This window comes from Acipenser ruthenus, unplaced genomic scaffold, assembly GCF_902713425.1.
Source record: "Acipenser ruthenus unplaced genomic scaffold, fAciRut3.2 maternal haplotype, whole genome shotgun sequence".
Lineage (NCBI taxonomy): Eukaryota > Metazoa > Chordata > Actinopteri > Acipenseriformes > Acipenseridae > Acipenser > Acipenser ruthenus.
In genome coordinates, this window is record NW_026707817.1 from 5,637 (window position 1) to 19,920 (window position 14,284).

At 42.3% G+C, this 14,284-nt stretch overlaps 1 protein-coding gene across 2 annotated transcripts; it reads right to left on the bottom strand.

Annotated features, from left to right (window-relative positions):
- Positions 1-1,651: 1,651 nt before the first annotated feature.
- Positions 1,652-5,885, bottom strand: LOC131728373 (protein PIP82-like). Of its 2 annotated transcripts, XM_059019378.1 has the most exons (5): positions 5,427-5,885; positions 4,983-5,036; positions 4,635-4,772; positions 3,853-4,055; positions 1,652-2,845 (listed from the first exon to the last, which is right to left on the bottom strand). In XM_059019378.1, exons 3-5 carry the CDS (start codon positions 4,753-4,755, stop codon positions 2,321-2,323), a joined length of 849 nt encoding a protein of 282 aa, XP_058875361.1. In that variant the 5' UTR covers positions 4,756-4,772; positions 4,983-5,036; positions 5,427-5,885; the 3' UTR covers positions 1,652-2,320. The 2 variants fall into 2 exon arrangements, with proteins under 2 accessions (XP_058875361.1, XP_058875362.1); XM_059019379.1 differs by lacking the exon at positions 3,853-4,055 and having other exon boundaries at positions 5,427-5,884.
- Positions 5,886-14,284: the final 8,399 nt, after the last annotated feature.

A 14,284-nucleotide genomic window follows, 5' to 3' on the forward strand; every position in this document is an offset into this window, starting at 1 on the left:
CTTCCAGATACTTCTCGTCCCGTTCTTTAGCGCCCTCACAGGTCGGGAGGAAGATTTATCACCAGAACTCATTGTATTTCTGTCACACACACACATACACAATCCATGTCTCAATTGTGTGAAGGTTTAGAAATCCTTCTTTAACCTGTCTCCCCTTCATCTACATCTACATTCATCTGATTGAAGTGGATTTAACAGGTTACATCTATAAGGATTCATAGTTTTCACCAGGATTCACCTTGTCAGTCTATTTCATGGAAAGAGCAGGTGTGCTGTTTGGTATCATTGTGTGCACCACACTGAACATGGACCAGAGAAAGCAAAGGAGAGAGTTGTCTGAGGAGATCAGAAAGAAAATAATAGACAAGCATGGTAAAGGTAAAGGCTACAAGACCATCTCCAAGCAGCTTGATGTTCCTGTGACAACAGTTGCAAATATTATTAAGAAGTTTAAGGTCCATGGAACTGTAGCCAACCTCCCTGGGCGCGGCCGCAAGAGGAAAATCGACCCCAGATTGAACAGAAGGATAGTGTGAATGGTAGAAAAAGAACCAAGGATAACTGCCAAAGAGATACAAGCTGAACTCCAAGGTGAAGGTACGTCAGTTTCTGATCACACCATCCGTCGCTTTTTGAGTGAAAGTGGGCTCCATGGAAGAAGACCCAGGAGGACTCCACTTTTGACAGAAAAACATAAAAAAGCCAGACTGGAATTTGCTAAAATGCATATTGACAAGCCACAATCCTTCTGGGAGAATGTCCTTTGGACAGATGAGTCAAAACTGGAGCTTTTTGGCAAGTCACATCAGCTCTATGTTCACAGACGAAAAAATGAAGCTTTCAAAGAAAAGAACACCATACCTACAGTGAAACATGGAGGAGGCTCGGTTATGTTTTGGGGCTGCTTTGCTGCGCCTGGCACAGGGTGCCTTGAATCTGTGCAGGGCACAAGGAAATCTCAAGACTATCAAGGCATTCTGGAGCGAAACGTACTGCCCAGTGTCAGAAAGCTCTGTCTCAGTCGCAGGTCATGGGTCCTCCAACAGGATAATGACACAAAACACACAGCTAAAAGCACCCAAGAATAGATAAGAACAAAACATTGGACTATTCTGAAGTGGCCTTCTATGATCTGAATCCTATCGAACATCTATGGAAAGAGCTGAAACTTGCAGTCTGGAGAAGGCACCCATCAAACCTGAGACAGCTGAAGCAGTTTGCTCAGGAAGAGTGGGCCAAACTACCTGTTAACAGGTGCAGAAGTCTCATTGAGAGCTACAGAAAACGTTTGATTGCAGTGATTGCCTCTAAAGGTTGTGCAACAAAATATTAGGTTAGCGGTCCCATCATTTTTGTCCATGCCATTTTCATTTGTTTTCTAATTTACAATATTATGTTGAATAAAAAATCAAAAGCAAAGTCTGATTTCTATTAAATATGGAATAAACAATGGTGGATGCCAATTACTTTTGTCAGTTTCAAGTTATTTCAGAGAAAATTGTGCATTCTTCATTTTTTGTGGAGGGGTACCAACAAATTTGAGCACGTCTGTATATATATATATATATATATGTATATATATATATATATATATATATATATATATATATATATAGTAAAACGAATCGCACCCACACGGGTTCGTTGCCCCTTTAAAACCACAACCCAAGACACAGGAATGGATTTTTTTTCCCGCGCTGACGCGCTATTTTTAATACAAACAAAACAAAATAAACACCTAGCTCTTTCTGAGCAGTGACTAAACTTTCGGGAACACCCTGACACCCCACCAAACACAACACCACAAACAGACCATATCACACAGGTTTACACCGCTTACTTTTCCTCCTGACTGCTCGGAAGCAGAGCACCTCTTATTGCCTCCTTTTATTCAGCAGCCATGAGCAGACTAACTGCCTCCCTTAAATACCCTGCACCTGGTCCTAATTTGACAATATTTACCAGGTGCAGGGGATAATTAATAATAAAATAATTAACAAATTAAATTCAACGATAAGGCAAAACAATTAAACAATAAACAAAAACAAATAAACTAAACAAATGTGCATTCCGCACATGTTTTTCTTCAGGGAGGCTTTAACCCCCTCCCTGCTGTCTCACATATCCCCCCCCCCTTGTCTTTTCAAGACACCGGCCATTCGACGGCCACCTCCTCCCCTAAAACACAACCACCCACCCTCGAGTCCATCAATGTCTCTTTTCACCCTCTTCCATGGGCGGACTTGAGGGTGGGCCGGTCCATGTTCTGGCCCCGCCAGGTAGGGACCGCGCACCTGTGACGAGGGACCCCACTGGTTTGTCAGGGGCGACCGGCGCGACAACCGGGGCACTGGAGGTCTGCAGCCGGGGCCCGGTGCAGCGACGTCCAATCACCCAGGGGGAGCAAAGTAGTGACCAGGGGGAGCTCAAGCGCCGTCTGGGAGCAGCGCAGCGACGTCTTGGTGCTTGGGAGGAGCGGAGCATGGAACCAGGTGGAGAACTGTGACCGGTTCTGCAGACTCCTGGGCTCCAGGTCTAGCGAAGGGAGGTCCAAGCAAACCGGAAGGGTGTCCAGGAGCAAGGGGCGAGGGACCGCACACAGCGGCGGTGCCGGACTGGACCGCAGGGGTGGTGGTCGGGGCTGTGGTGGAGGCGGGCTCTTCACCTCTTTCCCCTCTTGCTCGGGCGGCGGCAGCTCCTCCCCCTCTGGCTCTCGGGACTGCAGCTCCACCCCCTCTGGCTCTCGGGACTGCAGCTCCACCCCCTCTGGCTCTCGGGACGGCAGCTCCACCCCCTCTGGCTCTCGGGACTGCAGCTCCACCCCCTCTGGCTCTCGGGACGGCAGCTTGTAATAGAATATGTTACAGAAAAATAGAATTGGCTCGACATAATGTACTGGCATTTTGTACTCCTATAACCTTGCTCGCATAACCTTGTATGCTTTGCCTAAGATAAAGTTTGTTACAAGGAACCGCAAGATGCCTACACTGCAGCTGTGGCTGTGAAGATAACAGGATGAGCCAGACTTGTTTCTTTGTACGTACACCCAAACCACCCATCCTGTTATCTGTTTGCTTAGCTATATGCCAGGTATGCACAGTTATAAGTTATCCTGATGTAACTTTCACTATTATCTGCTGTATTATTGAATTGTGGTTTGTCACACTTGAGAATTATTGTATTTCTTGTTCTTATTGTATGACTTATATTGTAACACTTGAATGTATTTGTATTTGCTTGCGATTGTAAGTCGCCCTGGATAAGGGCGTCTGCTAAGAAATAAATAATAATAATAATAATAATAATAAGTTGTTTTTCCTTATATGCTAATATCTGAATCATCATTGGCTAACCCTCTGCCTTGCTGACAGTTTTAAGGTATATAAGAAACTGATCTAACTCTGTATGTTGAAACACTGCTCGATGATTATCTAGCACCCTGTGTGTTGAGAGTGTTTTCAGTTTGCAAACTTAAGAAATAAAGGCCTGTGTGTTTGGAACTCGCAGTCTCTCTTCCTTTTATTTAGAATTCCGCGACATGTTGCTTTCATATTATGTTACCAAACTGTGAATTATTGGAAAATATTTTTGTTAATTTGATGAAATGTTACCAGGTATATAGCAAACAGCTGGTGTCAGTCTCATAGCATCTAACAGGATGGCACTTGCATAAAAATGTTTTTAAAGTTTATAACACAGTGTAAGATTTTTCAATGTTAAGAAAACTCAGTTGAGCTGTTGTTTAAACTTCCTTTTCATTTATTAATTTTTATAACCAAAAACCGATTGATCTCCCTAGTTATTGTATTGGATACTGGTGTAGGTCATGTACAGCACTCAAAAAGCACCCACCCAATTATCAATACTGGAACCCATTCCAGGCCAGTAATATCTGGAGGAAATTGCCTCTCTGGTTCTGTGTTGGCCACAGTGTGCCCCTATAGCACTTGCATGAAATTCCAGGAAGAGACTGTCTGCCTCTTCAGTGCCTTTGACCACCTTCACCTTCATTGATGGCTCTGTACCCTTCTTACATATATAATAGAGCTCTCCATCTAATAAACAAAAGAAAATAATAAGGAAAAAAAACATGTAGACAGGGTTGTAAACACATATTCAGCTATGGCAGTGATTTTCACCCGTAGTCCTGTAGTTAGCCGTGCCTGCTTTTTTCTAAGTGAGATTGGTTACTAGGGATGAATATCTCTGAGTTTTGTTAAACGAAAGGTTTGGTGAACTACAAAGTTAATATACAGCTATCCAACAATATATTATTAGGCTAATACGATTACAGTAGCATCTGTTGCTGAAAATAAGTTACGTTGGCTAATTATGTTTTCGTTGTAGTGAAGATACCTTAGACATTATTATTATTATTATTATTATTATTATTATTATTATTATTATTATTATTATTATTATTATTATTATTTATTTCTTAGCAGACGCCCTTACCCATTAACGAATGGTCATCAACACGGTAAAGCAACAAAAATAATATTAGCCTATTATTTATTTGGCAAATAGCGCCACCACCACCTCTCCAGGTAAGTTAGCTATACATTTTGGGGTTTTGTGAAATTTAATTTAATTTGAATTTATAGCATTTGCAACCCATCCAAGCTTTGAATTACCTTGAACCACATATTGTCCTGCACGCCTCCGGATGATGAATTTTCCCCCCTTCCTGGCCTTCTCGGGGTATTTTCCCATTGTCTTGTACAGTAATATTTCCCTGTACATTGTTGGATCCATAATCTTCGTTAAGATGACTAGATCAAAAGAGTTAAAATAGGTTTTTAATACATTTACTACACTCATCATTATACAATCGAATACGTTGCAATGCCCTGCTGTTCATTTGATAAATTAACATAATACACTCATCTTCTCTCAGTATTTCATATGGAAATCAAACGTTACAAATCGAATCATAATTGAAACATTTCTACTTCTATTTTTTTTTTTTTTTTTTTACTAACCATGTTTCTATTGTCCTCGTCACGGGCGTGACTTCACGATTTAAGAAATAATTCCTGAATAAAACAAACAAAAAGAAACTTCTCACTTAAATATTAACAGACAAAAAAAACAGTACCAAGTAATATTTTAAAAGAAAAATATGTTCTTCAATGAGAAATAAACTAAAGTATTTATGTACAAGTTTCCAGAATCTTTTCTGCTACTGCACGCTCCTCACAACACTGTCAGCAGGAATTAAATTGCTTACAAATAAATAAGTAAATAAACATTTAGAAGACTGTACTGCATTTAACTGAATTATAAAATAACTGGGTTAATTTACACGTAGTAGATTACCTCTGTAGTAATAAAAATAAATAAATATAAACGAGAGTGTTTCAATGTGTTTATTGTGCTCTGTGAAACATACTGGTACAATTCGTCACAAGACTTCATTTAATTACCGTTGCGTTTTGTTGTTGTTGTTTTTCTTCTTTTTCTTATTCATTTTCTTAGCAGACGCCCTCACTCAGGGCGACTTACAGCTCTCACAAAATATACATATTTCACAATGCAGTAAGAGCAGATAAAATATACAATACCTTCAGAGCAACTTTTACTAAAATATGTCCATGTACACAGTTCGATAATCACAATATAGTAAGAGTACATACAATACTAACGTCCTAATAAGAGTAAGTAACTAGCTCATTTATACACATTTGAAGAAACACAATATATAGTTGTTGTTGTTGTGACTGTGTTTAAACAATGTGTTCTGGATGTAGAATCGCTGAAATCACAAGCTTGCACAAACATTTTCCGTCCAGAAGCAATAAACTCGCTCCCGTTTGCAGCAGACCGCACGTTCACGTTGCAGCAGGCGCTGCTCGGATTGCAATGACAGGTTACGCGAGGTCGTGAGCGAGGAATCACACACTCCCGTTGGCAGATCGCAAGGTTGGTTGCAAGCGCATGCGCACATCCACCGAGGACACATCAATCCTAGGGGGCACTGAATTCGTCGTAACACCGGCACGTTTTTGCCAGACCGTCGAGAATTAAACAGTTTGAAGTTGATGAAATATATATATATATATATATATATATATATATATATATATATATATATATATATATATATACATATATATATATATATATATATATATATACATATATATATATATATATATATATATATATATATATATATATATATATATATATATATATATACATATATATATATATATATATACATATATATATATATATATATATATATATATATATATATACATATATATATATATATATATATATATATATATATATATATATATATATATATATATATATATATATATTGTTGCAAACAATAACTGCATACCATGGGCAATAAAAACGTTTTCCTGTTCTGGCAATTGAATAACAAATGCGTTCTGTAACAATATGTTTTAGGATGAGATGTCAACGAGTAAGAAATTTGCTATTTTTTATTAAAACTGCCCAAAACTTCTGAAAAACTTCTGAATGGCAAAATAGCACCACCTTGTGGACCGCAGTGGAACTTGTGTTTTTCTTCGTTTTAACGTTCTTCATATATTACCAAATGCAAGGATGGGGCTGATTCAGCAAACAGGAGGAGAACGCTTCTGAGAGAGAGAGAGAGAGAGAGAGAGAGAGAGAGAGAGAGAGAGAGAGAGAGAGAGAGAGAGAGAGAGAGAGAGAGAGAGAGAGAGAGAGAGAGAGAGAGAGAGAGAGAGCAAAACCAAAGAGCCAAAACACAGGGACACCTACAGCAGCAAGCCCTGTTCCTGACAGCACACAGCCTGCCCGCAGCACTGACAGCACAGCCCCAGTCCCCACTGTCCCAGCAGAGGAGAGCACAGTCCCTGGAGATAGCCAGCCCCTCCTCACCCAGCCCCCGGAGCTCCACAGCACAGTGGCAATCATGAAGGCAAGCCTCTCCCTGCTAGAGGTGGAGCTGACAGAGCTCAGGGAGCTAGTCCGGGCCAGGCTCACAGAGAGCGACATCACACAGCAGTTGAAAGACCAGACCATACAGATCAAGAATGAATATAAAGCCTCATTCAGGGAACTGAAGGCAGAGGTGAAGGAGCTGCAGCAGGACAGGGAAACCCTGAGAAGAGAACTGACCGGACTGAGAGAGGAGCTGCAGCACAGAGACAAAACAGTACAGAGCCTGAGGGAGCAACTGCACACACTCACAGTCCCCCACAGCCCTGCAGGAGGCACAGCAACCCAGACAGCACAGTGCCCCCCAGCCCCAGCCTGCAAGGACACACTGACACACACACACAGCACACTGACACACACACACAGCACACCAGCCAAACACACTGACACACCGACACACACACACACACACACACAGACAACACCGACAGCCCCCCAGCCAGACACACTGGCAATCACACAAAGCCTGACACACACACCACACACACGAACAGCACACAGAACACTCCCAACACACACGCTGACCCAGGCACACAGAACACTCCCAACACACACGCTGACCCAGGCACACAGAACACTCCCAACACACACGCTGACCCAGGCACAGCCCCGACCCCCTCGGGCAGACCGGCTGCAAAGCACCGCAACACCGAGATCGCCCTGCTGATGGACTCCAACGGGAAATACATTGATGAGAAGTGGCTCTTCCCAAAACACACAGTGTCCAAGATCTGGTGTCCGACCACAGAGAAGGCCCTGGAGGCTCTGTGTGAGTCCACCCTCGGCTCCCCCGGACACATAATCATTCACACAGGCACCAATGATCTGAGGGCCCAGCAGGAGAACATGGCCAAGTCCATCAGGAGAGTGGCGGAGAGGGCAACCCAGGAATTTCCGCATTCAAAAATCATCATCTCCACCCTGCTGCCCAGAAAGGATTTCCACCAATACACCATCCAGAAGATCAACGCGGAAGTCTCCCGAGGGTGCACTCTACTACCCAACGTGCACCTGGCACACCACCCCACCCTAGGGCTACAACACCTGTACGACCACGTGCACCTGCACCAGCGGGGAGTCAGCATCTTTGCCAAGACCCTGAAAGACGTCACCCTGGGCCGAGACCCAGCCATTCCCCAACACAGCAACAGGAGAGGCCTCAACGTCCACAGACCACAGCACAGCCCACAGACAGACAGGTGGGCCCCCAGGAGCCTCCGTCCACAGCCTGGACAACACAACCGACACCTGCTTAGCCCAGCCCAGCCCAGAAAGCCCAGGCCCGGCCCAGCCCAGCGCCCAGCCCAGCCCAGCAGACCCAGGTCCGGTCCTGCCAGCCCATTCCAGCACCCAGCCCAGCCATCCCAGCAGCAGGCTCACAGCTATGCTGCGGCCCTCAGCAGACCAGCAGGGACTGGGAGCACAGAGCTGGAGGAGATTCACCACCTCCTGAACCTCATCTGCACAAGACTTATGAGCTAAGTCAATACTATTAAAAAAAATAAATAAATAAATAAATAAATAGATTGTAAAAGAGAAAAGGGGGAGGAAAGGAAAAGAGAAAGGGGGAAAAAAAGTATATATATTGTACGTAGAGATTTCAGCAGCAAAACGTAAATATAATTAATATTTAGTGAATTATTAGAAAACAAATATGTATATATATATATATATATATATATATGTATATATATATATATATATATATATATATATATATATATATATATATATATATTTTGTTTCTTCAAAATGTTTTGTTTAATTCTAAGACAAAAAATAGATAAATAATTACAAATATAAATATGATTAAATCTTTGTCCATCACAATGTGGAATATCCAGGGCCTGAGCTCCTCAGTGTTTGGGCTGAAGAGCACAGCCCCAGAGTTTATAGAGAGAGTGAAAGGCCTGGATATCATCATCCTGCAGGAAACATGGTGCAGGGCAGACGTGTCCACTCACTGTCCCTCAGGCTACAGGGAGATCATAGTGCCCTCGCTGAAAAAGACCACAGTCAGACGAGGCAGAGACTCTGGGGGAATAATCATTTGGTACAAAGCAGAGCTCACCAACTCAATAGAACCAATTAAACAGGGAGAGTCACATTTGTGGCTTAAAATCAGCAGAAATATTGTCTCTGCAGAAAATGAAATCTTCCTGTGTGCAATATATATCCCCCCCTCAGAATCCCCATACTATAGTGAGGAAACCTTTACCAGTCTCCACACAGAGATCTGCCACTTCCAGGCCCAGGGAAATGTTCTGATCTGTGGAGATCTGAACGCCAGGACAGGCAAGCAGCCTGACTTCACCAGCACACAGGGAGACCAACATATATTCAGGCAAAAACCCCTATATTCCAGCCCTATTGTCTCCCAGAGAAACAGCTATGATAGAGAAATAAATCAAAGTGGAAGACAATTACTGCAACTCTGTCAAGGCCTGGGCCTGTACATTATAATGGTAGGATCCGAGGGGACTCTTTAGGAAGACACACCTACAGCTCAGCTCTTGGCAACAGTGTAGTAGATTACACCATTACTGACCTCGACCCTTCCTCTATTAGTGCATTCACTGTCAGGCCAATATCTCCTCTGTCAGACCACAGTCAAATAACTGTGTTCCTTAAAAGAACAGAGCAGACCAGCAACACACAGACACAGCCCTGCAAGCTGTATAACCTCCATCATTCCTACAGATGGGCTCCAAACAGTGCAGAAGAATACCAGAAAGCAATCAGCCATCCAAAAATCCAATCACTATTAAACACCTTTCTGGTTACACCACATACTCACAGTAAACAGGGAGTAAATCTAGCTGTAGAAAACCTGAATGAAATATTTAGACAGGCAGCTTTAAAATCCAAACTAAAAATAATTCGGAACACTCAAAAGAAAAAACTGAAAGAAGAAAATTGGTTTGATGAAGATTGTAAAAATATAAGGAAAAGACTTAGGCAATTATCAAATAAAAAACATAGACAACCAGACAACCAAGATTTACGCCTCAGCTACTGTGAAACTCTAAATTACTATAAACGCACACTAAAACAGAAAAAAAATAACCACATCAACAAGCAACTGACAGAAATCGAGGAGTCCATTAACTCAAACCGATTCTGGGAACATTGGAAAAAACTAAATAAATCAAAACCAGAAGAATTGGCCATACAAAATGGAAATATATGGAAAAACCATTTTGAAAAACTCTATCAAAACATAACACACAATGAACAACCATTAGATCAAAACAATATTTATGAAAAACTGAAAAAACTAGAATTGTCAATTAAAGACAACCAGAATCCACTGGACTCTCCAATCACTGCGCAGGAACTTAAAGAGAAACTGCAGACCCTCCAGAATAGGAAAGCCAGCGGGGTAGACAGCGTCTCCAATGAGATGCTGAAGCACAGCAGCCCTAAGCTGCAGGAGGCCCTGCGCAAACTGTTTAACCTGATACTAAGTGTGGGCTACTTCCCTGACATCTGGAACCAAGGGATTATATCCCCTGTCTTTAAGAGTGGAGACAAATTCGACCCCAATAACTACCGGGGCATCTGTGTGAGCAGTAATCTGGGGAAGGTATTCTGCAGTATCATTAACACTCGGATACTGGCCTTCCTTACCGAACACAGTGTCTTGAGTAAGAGTCAGATTGGCTTCCTTCCAAAACACCGCACTACTGATCATATTTACACCCTACACACCCTAATAGACAAACATGTAAACCAAAATAAAAATAAATTATTTGCTTGCTTTATAGATTTCAAAAAGGCTTTTGATTCAATCTGGCACGAAGGATTATTTTATAAACTCCTCCAAAGTGGTGTAGGAGGTAAAACCTATGACACAATTAAATCAATGTATACGGAAAATAAATGTGGTGTAAAGATTGGCAATAAAAGAACACAATTCTTCTCACAGGGGCGTGGAGTGAGACAGGGGTGCAGTTTGAGTCCAACACTGTTCAACATCTACATCAATGAATTGGCCACAGTGTTGGAGCAATCTGCAGCCCCTGGCCTCACTCTGCTTGATACTGAAATTAAATTCCTGCTCTACGCAGATGACCTGGTTCTGCTGTCGCCCACAGAGCAGGGGCTGCAGCAGAGCCTGTCAGTGCTAGAGCAGTACTGTCAGACCTGGGCCCTGGCAGTAAACATGAACAAAACTAAAATCATGATATTTCAGAAAAAACCCAGATATCAGGAAAGTAGATACATCTTCACACTACACAACACCACAATAGAACACTGCATGCACTACACCTACCTGGGCCTAAACATCAGCGCATCAGGTAGCTTTAACCCGGCAGTGAATGCACTGAGAGAGAAGGCCCGCAGGGCTTTCTATTCCATAAAGAAAAAGCTTTATATAAAACTCCCCATTAGAATTTGGCTCAAAATTTTTGAAAGTGTTATCAAACCCATTGCCCTCTATGGCAGTGAAGTGTGGGGTCCGCTCACAGAGCAGGATTACACTAAATGGGATAAACACCCAATAGAAGCCCTGCACACAGAGTTCTGCAAAAACATCCTGCAAATACAGAGAAAAACACCAAACAACGCGTGCAGGGCAGAACTAGGTCAATATCCATTATTGATCTCAATACAAAAAAGAGCAATTAAATTTTGGTTTCATCTAAAACAAAGCAACCCAAACTCCTACCACAGTAAAGCCCTGCAGTACCAAGAACTGAGCCAAAAGAAGAGTCCCCTCAGCCAGCTGGTCCTGAAGCTCACTGCACTAACTAACACCAACCAGCCTCAGGACAGCACTGCTCCAACACAGACAATTCGAGTTAACCAAATTATAACACAACACAAACAAAACTACCTCACCTATTGGGACACACACACAAAAACACAAAGCAAATTAGAGTGCTATCGGGCCCTAAAAAGACACTACACCCTGGCTGAATACCTGAGCAGGGTGAAAGACAACAAGCAGAGGCAGATCCTAACCAAATACAGGCTCAGTGAGCACAGCCTGGCCATAGAAACAGGCCGACACAGGCAGACCTGGCTGCCCAAAGAGGACCGGCTGTGTCATCACTGTCAACTCCAGCAAGTAGAGACAGAGATGCACTTTCTACTGCAGTGTACAAAATACACAGAAATAAGGGAAACTTTCTTCCCACAAATAAAAAATCTCTGCAAAACATTCCCAGACCTGCCAGACTCTCAAAAACTCCCAATCCTACTCGGAGAGGAGTCCAGCTGTGTCCAACTGGCAGCCCAGTACACAGCTGCCTGTCACAGCCTGAGGGACAAACAGTGAGCACTCTACATTAGTTCAAGTCTTGTTATATTTCATTGTTGTTATTGTTAACTTATTAATAACGTGGTTATTATTTATATTTGTTTACCATTATTATTATTATTATTATTCTCATCAGTGTTATTGTCTATTTAATGTTCAGATGATGTACTGTGTGTACATTGCTTTGGCAATACTGTGAATAATGGTCATGCCAATAAAGCACCTTTGAATTTGAATTTGAATTTGAATTTGAATTTGAATTTGAGAGAGAGAGAGAGAGAGAGAGAGAGAGAGAGAGAGAGAGAGAGAGAGAGAGAGAGAGAGAGCCTGCAGTAATGTGGTGAGCAAGATACTCAGGATTAGAGACCATGTGGTAAAAAAACAAAAACAAAAAACAAACAAACAAACAAAAAAAAAAACAACGTACTGACGGACAGACTGACCCAACTTAATGACGGATATAATTAACCCCGCCCCTCGACTCAAGGCTTAAAAGTGCCAGTAATAAAGTGATACCTGCACTGGACCAAAAATATCTATATTACTGCAGAAATGTTCGATTCGGTACCACAGAACATCTTTGACTGGACTGTGTTTGGCAAGTTTGAGTCGGGCAGCGGTAGGCAGCCCTGTCCTAGGAGCTAGAGGGGTCCTTGCGCGGCTGTCTCTGTCAGTGCCTGAACCATCCGGGCCACTTTGGTTAACCCTTCGTTTTCCAGGATGTGCTGCGGGTGACAGATGAGGTCCTGGAGAGAGAGAGAGAGAGTGAGATGAGAGGAGAGAGGAATGTTAGGAGGCTGGACTACACAGCATGGGCAGCTCTCTGTTCATTAATGAGTAGATAATGCTGACCATGCAGCTCCTCCCCAAAGCTAATCTACAATTCTTTGGTTGCAGGCAAACACCACTGCTTACTCACCCAACCATTTTTGTTTATAGTGTTTGAGGACTGTACATTGACTCTTCTACAGTGTAGGGGATCAATGCTATATATATATATATATATATTCAAATTAGAATGAAACCCACAACCACCAACTTGTGACAAAACTAAATAAACTCAAACCACCAGGAAACAGACAGAAGACTTTAAATCTGGGATTCAAGCTGGTGTTTTGGTGCTGATGTCCTTATAGCGGTAGGTTAGTCAGTTAGTCAGTTTTAAAAACAGATCTTTTTTTTTTATTATTCTTCAAGTAATCGAGCTCTTCAGCTCTGTCTGGCTGTCGGTGAAACACACAGTTGGATACCGAAGAGCGAGTGAGCAAGTCGAAATCGCTGATAGCTGGAGTTCGTTGATTATTGATCAAAGAAGATTAGTTCACAGATTGTAGATCCCACTAGAGTTTTTGTACACTGTGTTGTATGCGCTCCGTGCGCTGCCATTGCTGGTAGAGTCACGTGAGCTGTTCAGTGTGTTGATGTGTAAATAAATCCTCTTCACCTGCGGGGGGCGTATCAACTTCAACCTCAGTCTCGATCTCCTGCCTGTCACTCAGCAGCGAATGCACGCGCCCACACGGCAGACAACTACTCTGTCACAAGCATTTATACCCTGTATCTTTCTAAACCAGGTTTTTAGGGAGCTTCCTAATAAAAGCTTAATCTCAAAACAAGAATTGGGTGACTATAGTAACAGGATTCATTTATCTGACTTTTTACATATCCGCCCTTACCCTGGTCCCACCGCAGTACAGGACAGCAGCACCATAATAACATTTTTTTAAATCTCACTTTCTTGTCAGCCGTTTTATTAAAACAGACTGGCTATACCTCAGAATGCCAACAGGATTTTTTTTTATAATGCAATACTGACATCTTGTGGCTGTATACAGTGTTGTACCATCATTTGAAAGATGGATTTTTCATGTTCCTCTAGGAATGTGCTCATTTCAATATTAATAATAACAGACATCATTGAGGGGAGCTCTGAACCCCAGGACTGGGTGCAGCAGCAGCAGCAGGGCTAGTGTGAGTTTGTAACCCTGCTCAAACTCCTGGATCCTGATCATTTCAATATTAGTAATAATAACAGACTTCATTGAGGGGAGCTCTGAACCCCAGGACTGGGTG